The sequence below is a fragment of the Mesocricetus auratus genome, unplaced genomic scaffold (assembly GCF_017639785.1).
Source record: "Mesocricetus auratus isolate SY011 unplaced genomic scaffold, BCM_Maur_2.0 Super-Scaffold_100007, whole genome shotgun sequence".
NCBI lineage: Eukaryota > Metazoa > Chordata > Mammalia > Rodentia > Cricetidae > Mesocricetus > Mesocricetus auratus.
The window spans coordinates 8,361,965-8,388,853 of record NW_024429191.1 but is presented as its reverse complement, the minus strand read 5'-3'; the positions used below and the strand labels follow the sequence as shown (position 1 = coordinate 8,388,853).

At 42.2% G+C, this 26,889-nt stretch overlaps 1 protein-coding gene across 1 annotated transcript; it reads left to right on the top strand.

Moving 5' to 3' along the window:
- Positions 1–25,217: 25,217 nt before the first annotated feature.
- LOC121141106 (olfactory receptor 1361-like) lies at positions 25,218–26,215 on the top strand. The gene has a single exon (XM_040747966.1). It carries the CDS (start codon positions 25,218–25,220, stop codon positions 26,154–26,156), a length of 939 nt encoding a protein of 312 aa, XP_040603900.1. The 3' UTR covers positions 26,157–26,215.
- Positions 26,216–26,889: the final 674 nt, after the last annotated feature.

Here is a 26,889-nt window from a genome sequence, read left to right as displayed (position 1 = left end):
CCAGGCCTTCTCACTGACACTCACATTTGGGGGGTCCAGATCAGTCCCATGCTGGCCTCCCCACTGTCGGTCTGGGGTCCAAGAGCACTCCCCTGTTCAGATCAGCTGTCTCTGCTGGTTTTGCCAGCCCATTCTTTGCCAATTTGCTCATCGCTCCTCTCTCTCTGTCACTGGGTTCCTTGGGTTCAGTTCAGTGATTAATTGTGTGTTTGCCTCTGCTTCCATCAGTCACAGGATGAAGGCTCCCGGATGGTTATAGACATCAAGTTCATTATCAGGAATGGGCATTCGAGGTGGTCCCTCCACTATTGCTTAGCTGGCCAATTGGTGTTATACCTTTAGATCACTGGAGGTCACTCTGGTGCCTGATCTGTCTTCTTACCTATGATTCCCTCTTCCCCCTATTCTACCCCCACCCCCTCAACTTTCTGTTCCCCCATGACCAACTCCCTTCCTCTTTACCCCCTCTATTCTTCCCAGGTCCCACTCCCCCCCACCCCTCGCCGTGTTCCCCATCCATTCAGAGGATCTTGTCTCCATCCTCTTCTCTTGGGTACTATGCATATATGCATATCTTTTAGGTTCTTTCCTGTTTCCCAGACTCTCTATCTGTGGAAGTGCAGACTGGCACTATCCTGATCCATATCTAAAATCCATATATGAGTGAGTACATACCATGTTTGTCTTTTTGCGACTGGGTTACCTCACTCAGGATGGTTTCTTCCAGTGCTATTCATTTCCCTGCGAATTTCAAGATTCCATTGTTTTTTCTGCTGAGTAATACTCCATTGTGTAAATGTACCACATTTTCTCTATCCACTCTTCAGTTGAGGGGCATCTAGGTTGCTTCCAGGTTCTGGCTATTACAAACAATGCTGCTATGAACATAGTGGAGCAGATGCCCTTGTTGTATGAACCTGCCTCATTTGGATAAATGCCTAAGAGTGGAATTGCTGGGTCTAGTGGTAGATTAATTCCCATTTTCCTGAGGAATCTCCATATTGATTTCCAAAGAGAGTGTTCCTCTCTCTCCACATCCTCTCCAGCATAAATTGTCTTCGGTGTTATTGATTCTAGCCATTCTGATAGGAGTAAGATGGTATCTCAGAGTTGTTTTGATTTGCATTTCCCTGATGGCTAAGGATGTTGAGCACTTTCTTAAGTGTCTCTTGGCCATTTTAGCCTCCTCTACTGAGAATTCTCTATTTAGCTCTGTACCCCACCTTTCTAGTGGATCCTTTGGTGTTTTGGAGACTTGTTTCCTGAGTTCTTTATAAATTTTGGAGATTAGCCCTCTGTCAGATGTAGGGTTAGTGAATATCTTTTGCCATTCTGTGGCCTGCCTTTTTGTCTTTGTGACTGTGTCCTTTGCCTTACAGAAGCTTTTTAGTTTCAGAAGGTCCCATTTGTTAATTGTCGATCTCAGTGCCTGTGCCACTGGTGTTATGTTTAGGAAGTGGTGTCCTGTACCAACTCGTTGAAGAGTATCTCCCACTTTCTCTTCTAAAAGTTTCAGTGTGGCTGGATGTATGTTGAGATCTTTGATCCATTTGGACTTAAGTTTTGTACAAGGCAATAAACATGGATCTATCTGCAGTCTTCTGCATACCAGTACCCAGTTATGCCAGCACCATTTGTTGAAGATGCTTTCTTTTTTCCACTGTACAGTTTTAGCTTCTTTGTCAAAAATCAGGTGTTCATAGGTGTGTGGGTTAAAATTAGGGCTTTCGATTCGGTTCCATTGGTCTACATGCCTATTTTTGTGCCAATACCAAGCTGTTTTCAGGACTATAGCTCTATAATAGAGCTTGAAGTCAGGTATGGTGATGCCTCCTGAAGTTCCTTTATTGTATAGGGATGTTTTGGCTATCCTGGGCCTTTTGTTTTTCCATATAAAGTTGATTAATGTTCTTTCCAGGTCCTTGAAGAATTGTGATGGAATTTTGATAGGGATTGCATTGAATCTATAGACTGCTTTTGGCAAGATTGCCATTTTTATTATGTTGATCCTACCAATCCAAGAGCATGGGAGATCTTTCCATTTTCTGGTATCTTCTTTGATTTCTTTCATCAAAGACACAAAGTTCTTGATATACAGGTCTTTCACTTCCTTGGTTAACATTATCCCCAGATATTTGATACTGTTTTTGGCTATTGTAAAAGGTGATGTTTCTCTGATTTCTTTCTCAGTCACTTCATCCTCTGTATATAATAGGGCCACTGATTTTTTTGAGTTTACCTTGTATCCTGCCACATTGCTGAAGGTGTTTATCAGCTCTAGGAGTAACCTTGCGGAGTTTTTGGGTCACTTATGTAAACTATCATATCATCTGCAAAAAGTGAAAGTTTGACTTCTTCTTTTCCTATTTGTATCCCCTTTATCTCCTTTTGTTGTCTTATTGCTGTAGCTAGAACTTCAAGTACAATATTGAAGAGATATGGAGAGAGTGGACAGCCTTGTCTTGTTCCTGATTTTAGAGGAATTGCTTTGAGTTTCTCTCCATTTAGTTTGATGTTAGCTGTTGGTTTAGTGTATATTGCTTTTATTATATTCAGGTACGTTCCTGTTATCCCTGATCTGTCTAGGACCTTTATCATGAAGGGGTGCTGGATTTTGTCAAAGGCTTTTTCAGCATCTAGTGAGATGATCATGTGGTTTTTCTTTCGCAGATTGTTAATATGGTGGATTACATTGATAGATTTTCTAATGTTGAACCATCCCTGCATTCCTGGAATGAAGCCTACTTGATCCTGGTGGATGATTTTTCTGATGTGCTCTTGAATCCGGTTTGCAAGTATTTTATTGAGTATTTTGGCATCAATGTTCATGAGGGAAATTGGTCTATAGTTCTCTTTCTTAGTTGTGTCTTTGTGTGGCTTGGGTATCAAGGTAATTGTAGCCTCGTAGAAAGAGTTTGGCAGTGAGCCTCCTGCTTCTATTGTGTGGAATACTTTGACGAGTATTGGAATGAGCTCTTCTTTGAATTTCTGGTAGAATTCTGCACTGAAGCCATCTGGGCCTGGGCTTTTTTTGTTTGGGAGACTTTTGATGACTGCTTCTATTTCATTAGGGGTTATAGGTCTGTTTAGATTATTTATCTGTTCTTGATTTAGTTTTGGCAAGTGATATCTATCCAGGAAATTGTCCATTTCCTTTAAATTTTCAAATTTTGTGGAGTACAGATTTTCAAAGTATGCCCTGATGATTCTCTTGATTTCCTCAGAGTCCGTTGTTATGTCCCCTTTTTCATCCCTGATTTTGTTAATTAGCATGTTCTCTCTCTGTCTTTTGGTTAGTTTGGACAGAGGTTTGTCTATTTTGTTGATTTTCTCAAAGAACCAACTCTTTGTTTCATTGATTCTTCTCAGTGTTTTCCTGGTTTCTACTTGATTGATTTCAGCCCTCAGTTTGATTATTTCCTGGCGTCTGCTCCTCCTGGGGGAGTTTGCTTCTTTTTGTTCTAGAACATTCAGCTGTGCTATTAATTCTCTAGTATGACTGTTCTCCAGTTTTTTCATGTGGGCACTTAGTGCTATAAACTTTCCTCTCAGCACTGCTTTCAAAGTGTCCCATAAGTTTGTGTATGTTGTGTCTTCATTTTCATTGAAATCGAGGAAGTCTTTAATTTCTTTTTTTATTTCTTCCTTTACCCAGGGATGGTGCAATTGTGCATTGTTCAATCTCCATGAGTTTGTAGGGTTTCTGCGATTTGTGTTATTGTTGAATTCTAATGTTAATGCATGGTGGTCTGATAAGATGCAGGGGGTTATTCCAATTTTTTGTATCTGTGGAGATTTGCTATGTTTCCTATTATGTGGTCAATTTTAGAGAAGGTTCCATGTGGTGCCGAGAAGAAGGTATATCCCTTTGTATTTGGGTGGAATGTTCTATAGATGTCTGTTAAACCCAGTTGGGTCATAACTTCTATTAATTCTTTTGTTTCTTTGCTAAGTTTCTGTCTGGAGGTCCTGTCTAGCGGTGAGAGCGGAGTGTTGAAGTCTCCTACTATTAGCGTGTGAGATTTTATGTGCATTTTGAGCTTTAGTAATGTTTCTTTCACGAATGTAGGTGCCTTTGTATTTGGGGCGTAGATGTTTAAAATTGAGACTTCATCTTGATGTATTTTTCCTTTGATGAATATGAAGTGCCCTTCTTCATCTCTTTTGATTGATTTTAATTTGAAGTCTAATTTGTTAGATATTAGGATTGCTACGCCCGCTTGTTTCTTGGGGCTGTTTGATTGGAAGATCTTTTCCCAGCCCTTTACTCTGAGATAACGTCTGTCTTTGGTGTTGAGATGTGTTTCTTGTATGCAGCAGAAGGAAGGGTCCTGTCTTCGTATCCATTCTGCTAGTCTGTGTCTTTTTATAGGCAAGTTGAGGCCGTTGACATTGAGGGATATTAATGACCATTGATTGGTGATCCTTGTTTGCGCTTGATTTATTGTTAGTGAAGTTATTTTGTGTAGTTTCTCCTCCCTTTTTCTTTTGGTGTTTTGTAAAGTATGATTATATATTGCCTGTGTCTTTGTGAATGTAGTTATCTTCCTTGGCTCTAGGTTTTCCTTCTAGCATTTTCTGTAGAGCTGGATTCATGGATACGTATTGTTTAAATCTGGCTTTGTCATGGAATATTTTGTTTTCTCCATCTATGGTAATTGAGAGCTTTGCTGGATATAGTAGTCTGGGTTGGCATCCTTCTTCCCTTAGCGTTTGTAGGACATCTGACCAGGATCTTCTGGCTTTCATCGTTTCCATTGAGAAGTCAGGTGTAATTCGGATAGGTCTGCCTTTGTATGTTACTTGGCCTTTTTCTTTGGCTGCTCTTAATATTTTCTCTTTACACTGTAGGTTTGATGTTTTGATTATTATATGGCGAGGTGACTTCTTTTTCTGGTCAAGCCTATTTGGTGTTCTGTAAGATTCTTGTACTTTCATAGGCCTATCTTTCTTTAGGTTAGGGAAGTTTTCTTCTATGATTTTGTTGAATATGTTTTCTGTACCTTTAAGTTGAAGTTCTTCACCTTCTTCTATACCTATTATTCTCAGGTTTGGCTTCTTCACGGTGTCCCATATTTCCTGGATATTTTGTGTTAAGGATTTGTTGGTTTTGAGATTTTCTTTGGTTGACGACTCTATATCCTCTAATGAGTCTTCAACACCTGAGATTCTCTCTTCTATCTCTTGTATTCTATTGGTGATACTTGCATCTGTAGTTCCAGACCGTTTACCGAGCTTTTCTATTTCCAGCATCCCTTCATTCTGTGTTTTCTTTATCGTTTCTATTTCAGCTTTCAATCCTTCAACTGTTTGAGCTGTTTCCTTAATTTTCTTGGTTGATTTTTCTTGGTGCTCTTTAGATTCTTTGAGAGATTTGTTTATTTCTTGAATTTTTTCCCCCATTTCATGGATTTGTTTGTTTGTTTTTTCTTCTATTTCTTTAAGCGATTTCCTCGTTTCTTCTTTGAGGGTCTCCATCATCTTCATGAAATAATTTTTAAGGTCTGTCTCCTCTTCTTCCTCTATGTAGTGCTTTTCAGTTCTTGCTGATGTTGGATCCCTGGATTCTGGTGGGGTCATGTTGGTGTTTCTATTGCTGAGTGATCTCTTATTCTGTCTTCTTCCCATCTCTTCTTCCAGTGGGTGCTGGTGGGGTCTTTCCGTCTCCACTGGTCTCCTTCCTTACTGCAGCTGAAGCTGGGGATGCTGAAGCTTGACTCCCTGGGGTTGGGGTCTTGGAGGGGTTGATGTCTTTCCTGAAGCTGGGCTCCCTGAAGCTGGGCTCACTGGGTTGGGGTCTTGGAGGGGCTGATCTCCTTCCTGTGTGGGTGGCTCTTCTGGAACTTTATTGAGTAATTTTGCATCGATGTTCATGAGGGAAATTGGTCTATAGTTCTCTTTCTTAGTTGTGTCTTGGGTATCAAGGTAATTGTACCCTCGTAAAAAGAGTTTGGCAGTGAGCCTCCTGCTTCTATCGTGTGGAATACTTTGAGGAGTATTGGAATTAGCTCTTCTTTGAATTTCTGGTAGAATCCTGCACCGAAGCCATCAGGGCCTGGGCTTTTTTTTGGTTGAGAGTCTTTTGATGACTGCTTCAATTTCATTAAGGGCTATAGGTCTGTTTAGATTGTTTATCTGTTCTTGATTTAGTTTTGGCAAGTGATATCCCTCCAGGAAATTGTCCATTTCCTTTAAATTTTCAAATTTTGTGGAGTACAGATTTTCAGAGTATGCCCTGATGATTCTCTGGATTTCCTCAGAGTCCGTTGTTATGTTCCCCCTTTTCATTTCTGATTTTGTTAATTAGCCTGCTTTCTCTCTGTCTTTTGGTTAGTTTGGACAGAGGTTTGTCTATTTTGTTGATTTTCTCAAAGAACCAACTCTTTGTTTCATTGATTCTTCTCAATGTTTTCCTGGTTTCTACTTGATTGATTTCAGCCCTCAATTTGATTATTTCCTGGCGTCTGCTCCTCCTGGGTGAGTTTCCTTCTTTTTTTTTAATAGAACATTCAGCTGTGCTATTAACTCTCTAGTGTGACTGTTCTCCAGTGTCTTCATGTGAGCACTTAGTGTTATGAACTTTCCTCTCAGCACTGCTTTCAGAGTGTGCATAAGTTTGGGTATGTTGTGCCTTCATTCTCATTGAATTCCAGGAAGTCTTTAATTTATTTTTTTATTTCTTCCTTTACCCAGGGATGGTGCAATTGTGCATTGTTCAATTTCCATGAGTTTGTAGGGGTTCTGCGATTTGTGTTGTTGAATTCTAATTTTAAAACATGGTGGTCTGATAAGATACAGTGGGTTATTCTAATTTTTTGTATCTATGGAGATTTGCTATGTTTCCTATTATGTGGTCAATTTTAGAGAAGGTTCCATGTGGTGGCAAGAAGAAGGTATATCCCTTTGTGTTTGGGTGGAATGTTCTATAGATGTCTGTTAAACCCAGTTGGGTCATAACTTCTATTAGTTCTTTTGTTTCTTTGCTAAGTTTCTGTCTGGAGGTCCTGTCTAGAGGTGAGAGCGGAGTGTTGAAGTCTCCTACTATTAGTGTGTGAGATTTAACATGTGATTTGAGCTTTAGTAATGTTTCTTTCACGAATGTAGGTGCCTTTGTATTTGGGGCATAGATGTTCAAAATTGAGACTTTATCTTGATGGACTTTTCCTTTGATGAATATGAAATATCCTTCTTCATCTCGTTTCAATTATTTTAATTTGAAGTCTAGTTTGTTAGATATTAGGATTGCTACACCCGCTTGTTTCTTGGGTCCATTTGATTGGAAAATCTTTTCCCAACCCTTTACTCTGAGGTAACGTCTGTCTTTGATGTTGAGATGTGCTTCTTGTATGCAGCAGAAGGATGGGTTCTGTCTTCATATCCATTCTGCTAGTCTGTGTCTTTTTATAGACAAGTTGAGACCATTGGCATTGAGGGATATTAATGACCATTGATTGATGATTCTTGTTTGTGCTTGATTTATTGGTAGTGGAGTTATTTTGTGTAGGTTCTCTTCCCTTTTTCTTTTGGTGTTTGGTAAAGTGGGATTATCTATTGCCTGTGTCTTTGTGAGTGTAGTTATCTTTGTTGGGCCTAGATTTTCCTTCTAGCACTTTCTGTACAGCTGGATTCATGGATACGTATTGTTTAAATCTGGCTTTGTCATGGAATATTTTGTTTTCTCCATCTATGGTAATTGAAAGCTTTGCTGGATATAGTAGTCTGGGCTGGCATCCTTGTTCCCTTAGCATTTGTAGGATCTTCTGGCTTTCATCGTTTCCATTGAGAAGTCAGGTGTAATTCGGATAGGTTTGCCTTTATATGTTACTTGGCCTTTTTCTTTAGCTGCTCTTAATATTTTCTCCTTATTCTGTAGGTTTGATGTTTTGATTATTATATGGCGAGGTGACTTCTTTTTCTGGTCCAGCCTATTTGGTGTTCTGTAAGATTCTTGTATTTTCATAGGCAAATCCTTCTTTAGGTTAGAGAAGTTTTCTTCTATGATTTTATTGAATATGTTTTCTGTACCTTTGAGCTGTATTTCTTCACCTTCTTCTATACCTATTATTCTCAGGTTTGGCTTCTTCATGGTGTCCCATATTTCTTGGATATTTTGTGTTAGGAATTTGTTGGTTTTGAGATTTTCTTTGGTTGATGACTGTATATCTTCTAATGAGTCTTCGACACCTGAGATTCTCTCTCTTGTATTCTATTGATGATAATTGCATCTGTAGTTCCTGATCATTTACCCAGCTTTTCTATTTCCAGCACCCCCTCGTTCTGTGTTTTTTTTATTGTTTTTATTTCAGCTTTCAATCCTTCTACTTTTTGAGTTGTTTCCTTCATTTGTTTGGTTGTTTTTACTCTTTAGATTCTTTGAGAGATTTATTTCTTGAATTTCCCCCCCCATTTCATGGATTTTTTTTGTTTTTTCTTCTGTTTCTTTAAGGGATTTTCTTGTTTCCTCTTTGAGGGTCTCTATCATCATCATAAAATAATTTTTAAGGTCTGTCTCCTCTGCTTCATCTATGTAGTGCTTTTCAGGTCTTGCTGGTGTTGGTTCTCTAGATTCTGGTGGAATCATGTTGGTCTTTCTATTGCTGAGTGAGCTCTTATTCTGTCATCTTCCCATCTCTTCTTCCAGTGGATGCAGGTGGGGTCTTTCCATCTCCACTGGTCTCCTTCCTTCCTGAAGCTGAAGCTGAAGCTGGGGTCACCGGAGGTTGGGGCCTGGAAGGGCTGATGCCTTTCCTGAAGCTGGGATTGCTGGAGGTTGGGGCCTGGGAGGGCTGAAGTCTTTCCTGTGTGGGCTGGTCTTCTGGATGCCAGGAGCGGTCCCTGGAAGATCGAGGGGATGGGTGTTGGGCACAGGATGGGGAGTGTCCCCCTCATCCCCCCCAGACCCAAGTTCACCTGAAGCTGGGGAACTTGGAGCTTTTAATGCATGGTTGATTGGTGATCAAAAACACTCACTACATAGTTGGGAAGCAAACGATGATAGGGAGGAAGGAGCTGGGGTCTCACTCTCCTTTCAAGAGAGTGCCTCCAATGACCTAACTTCACCACTAGGTCCCATCTCTAAGGTTCCATCATCTCCCAGCAGAGCCTTGCTGGAGACCCAGGTTTTAATCCATAGGTCTGAGGGACACTTACAATTTGTATTAGTCACTTTTCTTGTTGCTGGGAGAAAACATTTAACAAAAGTAACTTAGGGAAGGTGCCCTTGCCAGCAGGGCACAAAAGGGGTCGAGCCTACGGGAACCTGGAATGACTGGACAAGAGAAGTTGGCAGCAAGACAACATGACTGATCAACCTGCATTTAATGAGAATGTCATACAGGTTTAAATAGGGAAAATGAGGTAGGGGGATGGGGCAGAGGAATGCAGGACCATGAAGGAGAGGTCATTGCCTAGTAACTAGGCCACTGAAGGTAAGCAGGTAACAAATGTCGGCAAGGTTAAAGGGTCACCGAGGGAGGGGGTTAAGTGATCTAATTGTGGAATGTTTCCTTTTTGCCATAGGCTATTCCTGTGAGCCCAAGTTCTATTCATTAGGAAGCTGGGGAGGGGATGGACTATTCTTAAAAAAGGCTGGCAATATTTACAAGAGGTTCTAAATAACAATGATCGCTCCCGACAGCAAGGTTTATTGTGGTTCCTACTTCTGGGGACAGTTTACCACGGCAAGGACAGCATGGTAGCAGGAGCTTGAGGTGACTGGTCACATGGCAGCAGCTGGCCACAAAGCATCTGCAGTCAGGAAGCTGAGGGAAATGAATGCTTGCCCTTAGCTTGCTTTCTCCTCTGTCTTTCTTTTGGGACACAGGGTTTCTCCATGTAGCCCTGTCTATCCTGGTACTTACTATGTAGACCAGGCTGGCCTTGAACTAGCTGAGATCTGCCTACCTATGCCTTCCTGAATGCTGGGATTCTAGGTTTGTGCCACCATGCTTGACACTTTACTTTTCTATAGTCTGGGGTCCTAGCCCAGGAAATGGCAGCACCCATAGTAGGTGAGTTTGCCTTCCTCAGGTATCCTAATCAAGACAACCCTCCACAGGTGTGGGAAGAAGAATAATCTTAGAGTTGCACAAAGGAATACATGAAAAAGCGAAAGTGGCTCTGCAAGGCAGTTTCCTTTTTAAAAGGGTGGGCTAGCACATATGCTCTTCTAGGATGGCCTCTCTTTTATCCCCAGTGTAGGTGATGACTGTGTGAGAGCCCACAGTGACTCCATTCCATCTCGACTTAGTCAGAGAGTTCAAGCTTGTTTTTGTCCCTCAAGGTCAAATAACAGGATGTTTGGCCCAAGGTGTGGTTACTAGATGCTTTGAGAATCAAGGAAGTAATTATGCTTGTTTGTTCCTTGAACCACGGCAAGGAAGTCTATTGTCTTCCCCTTTTGCTTTGAGAAATAAATTTGAGGCTACTGCAGTATTCACTGAGAGCCTTTCTGACTCTATCTTCTGTCCTTTGTCTCTTTCTTTCTTAACCATCACTCCCCTTTTCATGTACATTTCAACAGGTTGCCTGGCCCCCGACATGACCGCATCTCATCCATTGGTGGGAGCCTGACTTCACAATCTGATGCAATTGGCTAGTGGGCACAGGGAATACCAAGGGGGTGCAAGTAGGAGAGGTTTGGAGTATAGATACCTTTGATAGAAAAACCTGTTTCTCACGATTTCCCCCCTTCAGTCTTAGCCACCATGCTGAGCATTTGAAGTCTCTAGTAATAGTGCATGACTGTTATGACAAGTATGGCCTAAGTGTGAATTAACATGAGCTCTTCCCAGAGTGGTTCTGTGACTAGGTAACTGGCTGGTCCAAGAGTCAGGGTTGCACCCTGGTCAGAGATTCCACTCTCTTGACTAGAAGGGTTTTTCTCTTAATAGGCTCTTGGTGCTATTTTATTACCCCCTCCAAAGAGTTGTCTAGGAACCATATGAGCAGCCTCTCCCCCCAAAACCTTTGGCCTCTGGCAATGATGAGGCTTCTGAAAGCCCAAGCAATTTTTAAAAAAAATCTTTTGAGACAGGGTTTCTCTGTATTGTTTTGGAGGCTGTCCGCCTCTGCTTCCCGAGTGCTGAGATTAAAGGCATGTGCCACCAACACCTGATTGCCCAAGCACATTTTTGGCTTTTGGCCAAAGAGACACTGGTCTCTTTTCTTTAGAATCTTTTTTTTTCAGTTTTTTGAGACTGGATTTTTCTGTGTCTCTTTAGAATCTTTTTACCTTGACTGCCTACCCAAGTTTTTAAATTTCCAGTTTTTTTCACACACCCTCCCCCCAAGAGGTAACCCTAACTGCCATTGTGGAATTGGGATGGTGACTGATCTGGCTTCTTCTAGCTAGACGAGACCATTGGGCCTGGCAGTCAGGGTACCCCTCCAGCAGGCCTACCCAGAAGCACATAATGCTTTTATTTGTATGACAGCCAGGCGTCTGGAGGAAGGGAAGGCTTGGCTGGTGCCTGGATAGAAATGGGAAGGGAAAGTAGAGGGAGAGCTATTGGCAGGACACCTGGAGAACACAACAGAGGACATCTTCTTAAATGTCCAAATCAAAGTTCATGAGAATCTCTTAGAGATTGGCGTCTCCAGGCCACCTGGTCTAGACCAGGGATTATAGCTTTGAGGTTACAGCTCCCATCTATTAGTTCCTCTTCTCATCTTTTTTTTTTTTTTGGCCTTTAAGGCTGATTTCCAGAGTGATAACTCAGGATTTCTTTCAGACCCCTTGATAGCTGTTGGAGTGTCTAGAATCAGAGGTCCCTCCTACATGGTTTCTAGTTAGGGAGAGAAATGAAACTTTTAGGTTAGAACAATAGTGGACCCATCCTCCCTTAGCTGTCAGTAGGCATAGCAATGAGCCAAGGTCTGAAGTTCCCTACACAGTAGCATCTTCCCTCCCTCCCTCCCTCCCTCCCTCCCTCCCTCCCTCCCATCTTCCTTCCTTCCTTTCTTTCATCTGCCCATCTGTCCTTCCTTCCTTCCATCCTTCCCTCCCTCCTTCCTTCTTTCCCTTCTTTCTTCCTTCCTTCCTTCCTTTCTTATTTTGAATTTGAATGCTTCATATTTTATATGTCTCCAACTAATTCCCTCATGGGGCAGTACCCTGTGTTAGGCACTTAGCATCGGAAGTCACCAAGGACACCTATGGAGTTATGGATCAGGACTCCATGCTCACTTCATGTCAGTGACATGTCTCATTCATTGTTGGGCCCAGTCCCCACAGGGTACAAGTCCATCCTGTTTTCTAGTCCTGGCTTCCTGCCCTGGCCTTGACCCTCTGACATCAACATCCAGCAGGAGGAAAACACACTCCCTTCTACCTGGGGTTTTTCCACTGTACTGTAAACCTGTATATAAAGCTCCTCCCTCCTACAAGAGAGAGAGACCTCTTAGCACTTGCAATAAACACACACACACACACACACACACACACACACACACACACACACTCTCTCTCTCTCCTGGCAATGAAGGTAGCACATGTATTCTGTTAGTACCAACAGCTGGATGTCTGGTCTTTCTTTTCCTGATACCTTGGACTTGCTTGTGGCGCAGCACTGTAATTCATTCTTATTCAACCTCTAGGAGTCTTTGCCATTCTTTGCATTTTCTACTATGTTCTTTTGTACAAGAGCTTTCTGATCTCTAAGGCATTTTATTGGGGCTTTCCACATTCCTGAGTAACTTTCTATCCTGGAATTATAACAATTATGGACCCAAAAAAGTGTCATTCACCTGAGATCTTGGAGGCTACCACATCCCCTAAAGGAGGGGATCTAAATACTCTCTCTGATGGATTTGAAATCCTGGATGAGCCTAACAATTGTTGGCAAAATAAATCTTGATGTTGCAGAAGGAATATACTAAGAGAAAGTAACTTGGCAAAGCAATTTATTTTTGTAAAAAGAGTGCACTAGAAACCAAATAGGGATATTGAACTTAGCTAAGACAGCCTTGGTCTTCTATTTCTGATGTAGCTTAGCTGGTGACTGAGTCTCAATCCATTGGTTGGATCTCAGTTTTACAATCTAATGCAACTGGCTAATTGAGACAAAGTGGAAGGGAGGAGGTTCAGGAACTATGGGATCTTGTTGGGATTAACACCTTTGATACAACAAAAATCATGTCTCTCAGGCATGCCCAAGAGGGTTATCTCCCAAGTGATTCCAGATCTATCTCAGTAAGTTCATAACTGAGATGAAGTGTCTTAAGATCAAACCTGTAGTAGGACACATTTGGTCCATGATCCAGGATGGCCACAATATCCTACACTTCCATTGAGAATGGTTGGTACAGGTTTACACACATGCCTCATGAACTCATGGTGGAGAGAGACTGTATGTGTGTTGTCACTGTTGGTCTGGGAGGGTCACTATTGCGTGAAAAACAAGTGACCCAGAGACAGATATTGCAGTTCAAGCTTCAAGCTGAAGATCAGAAAATCAAAGCACTAGCTGGGCACTGGCTCTTGCTCTACCTCAGAATGAAAGGCAATGCTGGCTCCACCAAACCTCAGACTGCAGACTCTCCTCAGCGTGGCTGGAGAATCCTGAGACTTCGATGTCTTCCTATCCTCAATGTGGCTGGAGAATGAATCCTCCTATCTTCAATGTGGCTAGAGAATGAATGCTTGATCTGAGACCTTGCTCCTGTCTTATATATACCTCTCATGAGTCCTGGGATTAAAGGTTTGTGATCCCAAGTGTTGAGATCATCTTTGTGTGAGCTGTTTCTCTTTAGGACTGGGTCAATTTCATGTAGCTTAGTGTGGCCTTGAACTAATAGAGATCCATCTATCTCTTAATCTAGAGTCCTGGGATTAAATTTGTGTACCACCACTTCCTAGCTCTAAGGCTGCTGGGATTAAAGGTGTGTATCGCCATTCCCTGATCTCTATAGCTTGTGGCTGACTTTGCTTTCTGAATACTCAGGCAAGTTTTAATAAATCATAAATAATATATCACCACAAGTCACAGTTGATCTGAGGGGTCACTGTTGTTCTGGGGGAATCACCTTGTCTGGAGGAGTCACTGTTCATCTTGGAGGGTCACTGTTGGTCTGGAGGGCTCACTGTTGGCCTGGGGAGCTCACTGTTGGTCTAAGGGTTCACTGCTGGTCTGGGAGGATCATTGTTAGTCTGGAAGGTCATTGTTGGTTTGGGAGTCACTGTTGGTCTGGGAGGGTGTGATATTTGGAGTTATTGATAGATATGTTATATGGCAAGAGAAAATCTATAAAATGAAGTTGAATAGAAGTTATTGTAGTGAAGCTGTTTTTTTTCCTGGCCTGACAAGACATTTGGCCATCTTACTTGGGACAGATTGCTATGGAGACCTACAGAATATTTGGCCCTGCAGTCATGACAACCAAACACCAAAACAGTTCAGTGATAGGTAGGTCTATGGCAATGATAATGGGGCTGTTAACACTCCTTCATGAAAAGATGATGTCATCTGAGTCTTGTCTGAGCCTTATCCACCCTGTCCTGTCCTAACCCCCATCCTCCTGCTACATATGGATTATATATGATACAGGCAGGAGGAAGTTGACCAGGAGTTGGAACTCCAGTGGTGCAGCTTTTTGAATTGTTGTCATGCTGGGATGGGACTTGTCAGCGATCAAGATGCTTTGGAGTCACCCAAGCTCCTATAATCCCTCACTGATGTCCTCTAAGTGACTTCTCATCCAAGCTCCTGTAAGCCACTCCCATGGGGTGTGAGTAACCCTTCACCTGTGCTCCTGTGAACCTCACTCATGTTCCTAGAAGTAACCCCTCAGCAGCAATCCTATAAAATAACCCCAGGGACATCATCGGCTCTCCATTAAGGCTTTGGATGGAACACTCCCTTTCTTTGTTGATGCTCTATCTGTAGGGTGAAAAGGGCCAAGGAAAAAACACCCTGTCCTTGACAAGACCAGAGACCTGGGCCAAGGAAAAACACCCTGACCCCGACTTTACCCCAGGACCTGGGCTCTTGAAATTTCACCAATCCCTGAGCTTGCCCTAGAATCTAACCACAAAAATCCACCCACCCACAAGAAATCCTGTATAATTCTGTACTCCATTCAGTTTGCTGCTCCTTCGCACCCGCAGACTGCTACCCTGCCCAATAAACCTCTTCAGTGAGGTTTGTTGTAAATTGTAACATTTCTGATGGATTAGATCCCAGCTGTAACAACTTTGGCCAAGAGAAGAGCTCTGTGGAGCAGATATGTAACACTTTCTCTGGTGAAACTTCTGCTAGCAGAGCAGAATTGTTACTCTTCCAGTACCTAAGCAGAGCTGTAGCACTTCTCTAGAGCAAAGCAGATTGGAGCTGTAACAATCTCACTGGGGAAACACTCCCCTGCCGGAGCAGTTGTTAGACTCACATTGGGGAAACCTTCCCCTGGAGCAGAGCTAGCTGTAAGGTGTTATGCTTACATGGATTTTGTAGTATTCCTTGGCTCCCAATTGTCAGGATCCCTTTCCATCCAAGCTGCAATGCTCACACTATTTGTGTTGAAGAGACATTTCTTTATTTCTCCCCAGAAGTCACACAACAGAAACAAAGTGAAGAAGAAATTCAGGGTTGTGATGTGTTCTTCAGGGTCCTGAATTTAGTAGTATTGGAAAACACAGGCTTCCTAAAAAGACAGTTGGAACTTTGCAGTTACTTACATTAGTAGATCCTGTTTCTCTTTAGGCTTATTACGGTTGTTTTCTATCACTTTCACATAACACCTTTCCAAGTTCATGACTAGTCCTTCTGAATTTTTTTATAGTTAATTTTGTGTGTTGTTTTATTTTGATTTGGGGGACTATTTTTGGAGATAGGATGGGAGGCACCAATCTAGTGAGTGTTTAAAGATAAAAGAGCTCATAATCCTGGGGCTTTAGTTTTGAGTTATCTGTAGTGGCTGAATGGTAAGACACAGTGTTAAGACACATGAAGAATTTGAGTTATAATAAATAACTCATGGCAGATTAGAGTAACATGTACTTTTCATATTGGTTACTTTTGTGTCCCTAGAGCAGGTCTATCTAACAGAAAAACTTAAGTTAGGGAGGATTGTGGTAGAATATTATTTTAAGGTGTGTGACTTTTGTTTATGCTGTATTTGGTTAACTCAGTGAAGCTGTGATTCTTTGCATGTCTAAAACATCTGGTAGTCCCAATAAAGAGCTGAATGCCCAATAGCGAGGTGGGGGCAAGGATAGATGGGGTTGGCAGCCAGAGAGTATAAACAGGAGGAATGAGGAAGAAGGAGTGGAAGAGAAAAAGGGGAAAAGACATCAGGGACCAGCTACCCAGTCACCCAGCCACCCAGGTAGTCACAGAACAAGAAGAAGATATGTAGAAATAAGAAAGGCAAAAGCTCAGAGGGAAAAGGTAATGGGATAATTTAAGAAAATTTGGTTATAAATACACCAAGCTAAGGTCAGGCATATAACTAAGAATAAGCTTTCCCTGTGTGGGAGCTGGGTGGTAGGTCCTTCAAAAAGGCCAAAAAGCAAAAGAGCAAAACATCACACAACAAAGGACTTATTTTTGGCTCAGAGTTTTGGAGAGAGGTCAGCCCGTGGTTGTCTGACCCCGTGTGCTTGTGAAGAGCATGAGTCGAGTACTTTTCCATCTCATGACAGACAGGGCATAGAGTGAGGGGCAGACAGGAGCTTGAAGCAAGGTACATCACCTAAGAATACAACAGTGGTCCAGACCTAGAGCTTCCAGTTTCTCAAAAGAGGGACACTAACAAGAGACAAAGCTTCAAAACGAAAACTTGTTGGGGACAGTTGCATTATTTCTAACCTTCCAAAAGGCATAATTTCAAGGGTTCAGGTGACACTACTGACTCAGAATGTGTGGTTATTTTTATGGACAGTTACTGGTATTAATCCAGGAAAGAGAACTTCATAATGCATAAGATCAAATGCTGTACCTTAGAATAAAATCTTTCCTTTAAAATACCTATAGATAAAAGTGTGTGTGTGTGTGTGTGTGTGTGTGTGTGTGTGTGAGAGAGAGAGAGAGAGAGAGAGAGAGAGAGAGAGAGAGAGAGAGAGAGAGAGTGAAGACAGGGTCTCACTAACTACCACTATGTAGCTGAGGCTGTCTTTGAACTCCCAATTCTCCTGCTTCTACATCCCAAGTGCTGAGCTTACAGGATGTTCCACTATCTCTGGCTTATAGAGAAAAAAATCCTTAAAAAATTAAAAAACAGTTTTTATGTGTGTGAGTCTATTGCCTGCCTGCATGTCTGTGTCCCACATGCATGCTTGGTGCCTGCAAGGTCACAAGGGAGCATTGGAGCCCCTGGGATTAGAGTTATGGATGGTCGTGAGCCACCATGTAGGTGCTGGGAACTAAATCTGGGGACTCTGCAAAGCAGGAAATGTTCTTAACTGCTGAGCCATCTCTCCAGCCCTAAGAAAAATTCTTGAAGAGGGTTACCCATAGGACTAAAGGATTCTCTTTTACTTATTAGAATCCAAATTCTATCAGCTTTCAAATAGACTCAGCAATGGCATCTATCTCTTATTCCCTCTAAAGTTAAAAAAAACACCAAACAAGCAGTATACATGTCCCATGGTCCCTTACAAAAAATGACCATCGACATGTAAAGGTGCATGTGCATGTGGCATGATCTTCAGATGTTATCTACCCAGGGTACAGATGACTAAGCAGAGTGAAGGATGCAAATATGATAATGCATGACCTCTGCCTGGTAGATAAGGACTCTGACAAGGTCAAGAGTCCTGAGATATTTAATATCAATTGTTTCAATTACGTGTCACAGCTCCTTGAGGTGACTTACTTCTTTATGCAATGGAGGGTGAGGTTTTGTGACACTAAAGAAGTAGGTCAGTTGCTGTCCCAAAGTCAAACAACAGGTAGTGGTGGATCAGGAAGTGTGCACAGCTCTGGAACATTCAGACCTTAGTAACTTTCTATCTTACTTTATTTTTATTCTTCTTGAGACAGGGTCTCACTGTGTATACTTGGCTGGCCTAAACTCATTATATAGACCAATCTGGTCTGAGGATCACAGAAATCCACCTGCCTCTGCCTCTCAGGTGCTAGGATTAAAGGTGTGCACCATCATGCCTGGCTCTCATTTTCAAAACATTAAAAATTGCAATGTGTGTGTCTTAGTTTCTTTTCTATTGCCATGAGGAGACACCATGACCAAGACAATTTATGAAAAAAGCATTTAGTTGGGAGCTTGCTCATAATGTCGGGCAGTGAGTCTGACACAGCTTTAACTCCAGAGATGGGGATGGTAGCTCTTCCCACTGGTCTTTATGGGCCTTTGCCAAGTGGCATGGTAGGATTGTTATTAGGAAGAAGTAGTGACACTATGCAGGGAATGTTTGTTGTCCCTGGAGTGATTGATGCTGATTTTGAGGGAGAAATCAAGGTTATGACTCACTCACCAAATGGAATTTCTGAGGTAAAGTCAGGCCAGAGACGTGCACAAATGATTTTACTTCTCCAAGTGCAAACAAAGAACTAAGTTAAGAGAGGTAAGAGAGGAAAATCTGGGATTGGTTCATCTGACACCTACTGGCTACAAGCCATTGGTCCACAGTGCCCAGATGTCACTTTATGTATAAATGGCAAGAGCTTTTCTGGTCTCCTGGACACTGGAACAGAGGCGACTGTTACCACAGCCAGTCCATGGCCTTCAACATGGCCAAGACAGATACCATTACACAGCTGCAAGGAATTGGTCAGACTCAGAGTCCTAAGCAAAGTAGCAATGAACTTGCCTGGAAAGATGAAGAAGATCATGAAGGGACTTTTCAACCATATATTACTCCTTATTTACATGTAAATTTACAGAGTCAAGAGATTATGATCCAAATGGGGGTATATTTATATAGTCCCAATGCACTTTTTGGGGCCATCAAATGTTCTAACAGGGGTTGTTGCCCAATCCAGAGCTAGGCAAGGAGAATGAGGGAAGAATTGATCCTATTGTGCCTAGCATGAGACTTCCCTGAGCAAGATTATGATGTTTTTAGGAGAGGTCACTGAGAAGCCTGCACTCCATGCAGATCCTTTTATTTGGAAAAGGGATGAGCCAGTATGGATAGATCAGTGGTCTCTATCAGAAGAAAAACACAGTTAGTGCAGAACAGCTGGACAGTGGTCATATTATGCTTTCTAATTCCTCCTGGAATTCTATTTTCATGATTGAAAAGAAATCTGAAAAGTGGAGATTAATACAAAATTTGAGAAAAGTTAATGAGACCATGTAGCTAATGGGAACTTTACAGACAGGATTGCCTATTCCTGCAGCCATACCAAAAGATACCAATAAGATTATCAACTAAATACATAGTTAGAAATAAAGTAGAAGCCGGGCGTTGGTGGCGCATGCCTTTAATCCCAGCACTTAGGAGGCAGAGGCAGATGGATCTCTGTGAGTTTGAGGCCAGTTTGGTCAACAGAGCGAATTCCAGGACAGCCTTCAAAAAAATACAGAGAAATTCTGTCTTGAAAAACAAAACAAAACAAAAAATAATTTGGTTTAACAAGAGAAACTGCTCATCAAATTGTCAAACAATGTGCTGTGTGCCCACAATATTCACCTGTGACTAATTTCGTAGTAAATCCTTGAGGCCTGCTTCCTAATCAGTTTTGGCAAATGGATATTACCCAAATTATAGAATTTAGCAAATTAAAATATGTACATGTGGCAGTCGATACATATTCAGGCTTCTTAATGGCCACTGCAAACTGGAGAAGCCACTAAGAATGCAATAACTTATTGCTTAAAATGTTTTTCTTACATGGTATTCCTAAAATTATTAAAAAAAACTGGAAAATGGATCTGTATATTCCAGTAAAGCATTTCAGCAATTTTGTTCCTAATGGAAAGTTGAACACAAACAGACATTCCTTACAATCCTGAAGGACCAGGAATTGTGGAGCGTGCCCATAGCTCCTTGAAAACACAACTTCAAAAAAATAAGTAAAAAGGAGTTGTACCCCCAGTTTCCACATAATACATAAAGCCATGCACTCTTCATCTTAAAGTTCTTAAATATGGATGCATGTGAGCAATCTGCCGCTGATAGATTCTAACATGAGAGACTAAAAACTCTCAAATCAAATGGAAAGATCCTTGCACTGGATTATTGAAAGGACCTGATCCTATTTTAATAATGGTTGAGGGCATGTTTGTGTTTTCTTCACAGGAAGAAAATGAATGCTTGGTGAGATGTGTAGAGCAGAGGAATGACATCATAGCTACTGAGACTTCAGACAAATTTGAATGAGATCTGCTGAACCTGTGTTCCTGACCCTCTGGTGTCATCATTCTATAGTTTGAGAAGGGAAGGAGACTACACTAGGTGATTTCCAGGTTCTCCACAAACCTGTTACACCAACTTCCCAGACCTCTATGAGTTTAATTATCTTGGATCTGGCCAAGGACTGGAGGTCTAGCAGTTTATTCATTCAACTTGGGACACAGAACTCATTTTTTTTTTTGGTTTTATGAGACAGGGTTTCTCTGTATTGTTTTGGAGGCTGTCAGTCCAGCCTGGCCTCGAACTCACAGAGATCCGCCTGCCTCTGCCTCCCGAGTGCTGGGAATAAAGGCGTGTGCCACCACCGCCCGGCCTCATTTTTGCCAGTCGTAATTCATTTCTTCTGTTGCCTTAGAGACTTCCCCTTTGGGGGAAAATAACTTATTAGGACAACTGAACACTATTTTGGAGGTGATGTGTGGCTAAAGCCCCTTGTCGGTATATGAGGAGGAGTTGGACAAAAGCTTTGCTGCTAGTATTCAATACTCAAGGACTGTCGTGTCTCACACTTATCTTTGGAAGTTAGGAGCAGCAATGCATTGGACTCTGAGAGAGAGGGAAAAAGAAAAGGTTCAGAATTGCAGTTACTCTTAATTCACTCACCACAAGAACATTTTACTGTCCTTTGATTGAATCAAAATTATGAGAATTGTAATCTGGTTGATTATGTGTCTATTATTAATAATCATACTGGAATTATTAATGTTTGCAACCTTTTCTATGCTATGCAAGTATTTATGAATGGAAAAAAGTCAGAACTCATTCTGATAGGAATTTGACATGATGCTAATGAGTCTTTAGATACAATGTAATGACAAAAAGCAGATTTAGATTTTGATACAGCTAAAACTACTGGAGATACCCTAGCCCAATTTTAAAAGGTCATTTTATCTTGGTCAACCTTTATCCCTTTAGTAGGAGATATTGTAGCCATAAAAGCTTATGCATTACTTAGTATTGTCAGGTTTGCTTGTGAACTCTCCATGAAAAGTTGGCTCAGAGGTGCATGGCAGCAAGCTACACACTCCTCCCTAATCTTTTTTTTATTGCAGAGACTGATAGTCAAAGATGGGTAAGATCTTAATGCCTCTAGGCAACCTAAGGCAGGTCACACATGACAGAATGTGTGTTCCAATGACAGGCAAGCCTGGAAGGTGAAAGAAGACAACTTAAGACAGACACAGTCATCTGTCCTGTGGCAGAAGCACAGGTATTAACTAATTGAATTTAGAAGGGGAAGGGGGAATTGTTGGGGCCCAGAGAGATGGCTTTACTTCATCTTGACTTAAGGCCAAATAGTTAAAAAAAACTATTCTTTCTCTTCCAACGTTAAAGTCATAAGACCTAAAGTTCTAAGGCATGACTACTGCAGGATGTTTGGTCTAAGGTGTAAATGTTTTATATAAATAACAAGAGACGGGGCTGGAGAGATGGCTCAGAGGTTAAGAGCACTGGCTGCTCTTCCAGAGGACCTGAGTTCAGTTCCCAGCACCCACATGGTGGCTCACAGCCATCTGTAACAAGGTCTGGTGCCTTCTTCTGGCATGCAGGAAGAATACTGTATACTTAATAATAAATTTATTTAAAAAATAAATAACAAGAGACTTGGTCTAAGGTGTGGTTACTCTTAACCCTCAATGTCACATAACAAGAGATTTAGTCTACTGAATGTTTGGAAAATTAAGGAAGTAAGTCTATTTGTTCCTTGTATCTTGGTAAAGAAGTCTCTTGCCTTTTCCCCTTTTGGTGTGGGTATATTAGAATGTTGAAGAATAAACTTGGGGCATTCAGTATTCACTGGATTTTCTTCCTGACTCTATACTGTGCCTCTATCTTTTCCTTAGTATCTATTTTTACCTGTCACTTCTCAATCCACACTCTTCCTCTCAGGTATAACTGGATTTAACTAAAGCCCCCAAAGATGGGTTCCTATACTTTCCCAAAACAATTCACTAACTAGGAACCAAACATTCAAATAAAAGCCTGTAGGGGCCATTCTTACTCAAACCAATTGTGTGTGTGTGTGTGTGTGTGTGTGTGTGTACACAAGCAAGCCACAGTGCACATGTAGATATCAGAGAACAATCTGCTAGAGCCAGTTGGACCATGTGGGTCTTGGGGGATCAGCCGAGGCCATCATGCTTGGTGGTTAGTGCCTTTAACTGAGCCAGCTCTTAAAGGTGAGTATCTTGATTCTTATGTAGCTTCACATTTCTTAATGACATTAACTCAGACCGGTTGGGTGGAGGAGAAAATACTGGATTCCGAGTTCTTCTGTAGCAGAAGGGTGTTGCCTGTAGTTACCCTCAGGATGCACCATTTTCAGTGTCGTTTAAGTTGTGAGGCAGAAACTCAGGTGACAGGTCTTTATTATCAGTGTTGGACCCCGAAGAGCCCAAGAAGGAGAAAGGACAAATTGCTCTCTGCTTGCCTCTAACGAGGCTCTCAGGGACCATGGCCCTCGTGGCCATGGAAGTTCCTCTGAAGAGCTTGCCCTTCAACTCCCCAAGATGTCCTTCTGGTTCTGAGGGCTGAGCCCAGGCTCCAAAGCCTCCTCTACACAACCAGACAACACCAATGACACCTCCCCTTCCTCAGAACTACAGCTTCTGCCAAGTAAAAGAAGTGAAACAAGCCCAACGCTTCTGGTGGCACGGAGGACTGCCATCTGCTCTCAAAGTCAGGTCAGAAGGATTTTATGTTGTATATTGGAGTGGAAACCTTCCAGGGACACCCCTTAGTTTTAAGTGGAGCCATAGAAACAGTCCTGACCATTCTTTATAATCACTCCATTATAACCAGTGTCTGTCTGGTCAGGTTCTGGGATCCTGACTGTGGGCAGTCCAGGTTGGCCAAGTTTCTGCTCATACCTCTGATTCATTCTTTCTGCTTTAATTCTACAAGTTCAGCTCAGTGCACCTAGCCAAGAAGTCCTGGTTTAGAACTCAGAGGTGAGCTTTGTAGACATGAATCTAGAGAGCAGCACAATGTGATCAGCAGTCTGGAGGTGGTTTTGGATTAGGCCAAATTGGTCTGTAGAACAGGAATGTGTGATACATTCAGATTAGAGAGCATGGAGAGCCCATGTTTCCTGTAAAGCAACATTGCTAATGATGCTGATGATGCCGATAATACTGGGGCGTTAAATACTTGCTGCCTGTTAGCATCTATGGCTGCCACTGTGTGTAAGTATGTGTGTTTTTTGTGGTTTTATATTTTATTGTTAATATAGATTAATTATACAAAATAATGGTTTTATCATGGCAATTTTACACATGTAGAAAATGTACTTTGATCACATGCAAATCATCTTATCCTTTACTGTCTTTTGTATCCCCTCTGGCTTCCCTGTCCTTTGAAGTAGGTCCCCTTCTACTTTAATGTTTTTATTATGAATTATTAAAATAATGTTAATTAAAATTTAATATTAATTAAAATAATATTAATGTTAATTTAAAAACAGATACAGTCTTTCTATATAGCTCTGGTAGCCCTGAGACTCTATGTAGACCAGTTGGCCCCAAATTCATAGACCTTCCTGCCTCTGCCTCTGGATCAGTGGGATTAAAGGTGTGTGCCACCAGGTCTGATCATGTGTTTTTTTTTAACCTGGATTTTCCATTTGAAAACAAATGTAGCCAGGCGGTGGGAGGCACTCAGGAAGCAAAGGCAGGTAGATCTTTGTGAGGTTGAGGCCCCTGGTCCACAGAGCAGGTACCAGGACAGCCAATGCTACACAAAGAGGTGCTGTCTCGGGGGAAAAAAAAGCTCAAAACAACAAATGAATAAAAAGAAATGTAGCTTGTTTTGTTTTGTTTTTCTGAGTCTGGAATATTTTACACAACATGTTAGTAGTATTATTTCTTTCCATTCTCCTTCAAATGATCTAATTTTGTTCTTATTTTTAAATAAAGCACCACATTGCATATATGCACCATAATATTTTTGTTCATTAGTCCACTGATAGACATCTAAATTAAACTGCATGTAGCATAGGCTGCCCTCCCACTGGCTATGTAGCTAATGGCCTTGAGCTCTTGGCCCTCCTCCTCCTCCTCCTTCTGCATCCTGGGACTCAGGCGTGTACCGCTACACCCTCACTCCTAACTCTGTTAGATTTCCTATATTGGTAATTTTCTTTTTAGTTCTTTTGAGACAGGGTTTCTCTGTGTAACCCTGTAGGCTGTCTTGGAGCTTGCTCTGTTGATCAAGTTGGCCTTGAACTCAGAGATCTGCCTGCCTCTGCCTCCCAAGTGCTGGGATTGAAGGTTAGCGCCATCACCACCAGGCTATGTCTATAGTTTTTAAAAATCACACTTTTGTTCTTTGGTACTGAAAAGATGGCTTAGCAGTTAAGAGCACTGGCTGCACTTCCAGAGGACCCAGCACCCACATGGCAGCTCATAACTGTCTCTAACTCCAGCTCCAGGGGATCTGATACCCTCACACAGACATTCATGCAGGAAAAACACCAATACACATAAACAGAAAGTGATTTAAAAATTTGAACTTTTAAAAAACATTAGATGGTCAGGCATTGTCATGTTACCCATGAACTTGGGAGGCAAGGTCAGGAGGATTCTAAGTTCAAGGCCACACTTGACAACACAGGGAGACCCTGTCTCAAAGATCAAAAAGGGAGCAATGGTAGAGAGGTCAAGCAGCACACACAGCTCACTGGGAATCCACTGTCATATTCTGTCCAGCACCCTTCCTGAGATGCCACACACAGCCCATACACAAGCGAGCTCACTGCACATGAAGAAGCAAAGTCACTGCAGGGAGCAAGATGCTCATGCTTTCCCTCACTCCTCTGGCATATCTCTCTGTAATTTTAGTGATCCAGTCTTCACCAGTATTCACAAGTTTCAGGGTTCGATCATCTTTGCCTGCTCATAGTCCAATGAGAGGCTCCAACCAGTCTAGCGTCTCCGAGTTCCTCCTCCTGGGACTCTCCAGGCAGCCCCAGCAGCAGCAGCTCCTCTTCCTGCTCTTCCTTGTCATGTACCTGGTCACTGTCCTGGGAAACCTGCTCATCATCCTGGCCATCAGCACAGACTCCCACCTGCACAGCCCCATGTACTTCTTCCTCAGCAACCTGTCCTTCGTGGATGTCTGCTTCTCCTCCACCACTGTCCCCAAGATGCTGGTCAACCACATACTTGGGAGTCAGACCATTTCCTTCTCTGGGTGTCTCACACAGATGTATTTCCTTTTCATGTTTGTGGACATGGACAATTTCCTGCTGGCTGTGATGGCCTATGACCGGTATATGGCCATATGCCACCCTTTACACTACACAACAAAGATGACCCGTCAGCTCTGTGTTCTGATGGTGGCTGGATCGTGGGTCACTGCCAACCTGAATGTCCTGTTGCACACCCTGCTCATGGCTCAACTCTCATTCTGTGCAGACAACATCATCCCCCACTTCTTCTGTGACATCATTCCTCTCCTGAAAGTCTCCTGCTCTGACACACACCTCAATGAGCTGATGATTCTTACAGAGGGAGCTGTGATCATGGTCACCCCATTTGTCTGCATCCTGATCTCCTACATCCACATCACCTCTGCCATCCTGAGAGTGTCATCCCCAGGGGGAAGGTGGAAAGCCTTCTCCACCTGCAGCTCCCACCTGGCTGTGGTTGGCCTCTTCTATGGCACCATCATCGCTGTGTATTTCAGCCCCTCCTCTGCACATTCATCTGAGAAAGACACGGCAGCCACTGTGCTGTACACAGTGGTGACCCCCATGCTGAACCCTTTCATCTACAGCCTGAGGAACAGGGACCTGAAAGGGGCTCTATGCAAAATGGTCCACAGAAGGATTTTTTCTGTTTAAGAAGTAGAGTTGAACTGATTCCTGTTTCCTATCATGTTTTAGAGTTGAGCACAATTAAACAATTGGGCTGTGTTAGACTCGGTCAAAAATAATTGTTTCCTGCTTGTTAGAGGGTCCTATTCACAGGGTGCATGAATGGATTTACCAAATAATGGGACCTGGTCTTGCTTTGTTTTGTTTCTGGGGTCCTAGAGATGAAACTTAAAGCTTTGCAAATGCTAGGTAAGAGCTCTACCACTGAACTACATTCTGCAGCTATTCATACTAACTTTAAATTTATTTATATGACAGTCAACTTGTTACATTTGTCTGTCCCTCTGTCTATGTTTCATGTTCATATGCTTCATATATGTTTGTGAATGTGTGAACAGAGGGCAGAGGTCAGTCTTGGGTGTCATTTCTCAGGAGCCATACACCTTATTTTTGAGACAGTGTTGCTCATGGGACTTGGGCTCATTAATTAGGCTAGCTTAGCTGGCCCGTGCAATCCTGGCAGCCACTTGTTTTCATGCCGTCAGCTGTGGGATTGCAAATGCACTCAACTGTGTCCTCTTTTGCATTGGTTCTGAGAATTAAACTCAGTCCCTCATGCTCGGAAGGCAAGCACCTTACACACTGAACCATCTCCTGTTTAAAATAAGATGGACTTTTGTGCTGCGTGTGGTGCCATACGCAGAGGCAGGTGGTTCTCTGTGAGTTCAAGGCCAACATGGTCTGTGTAGAGAGTAGCAGG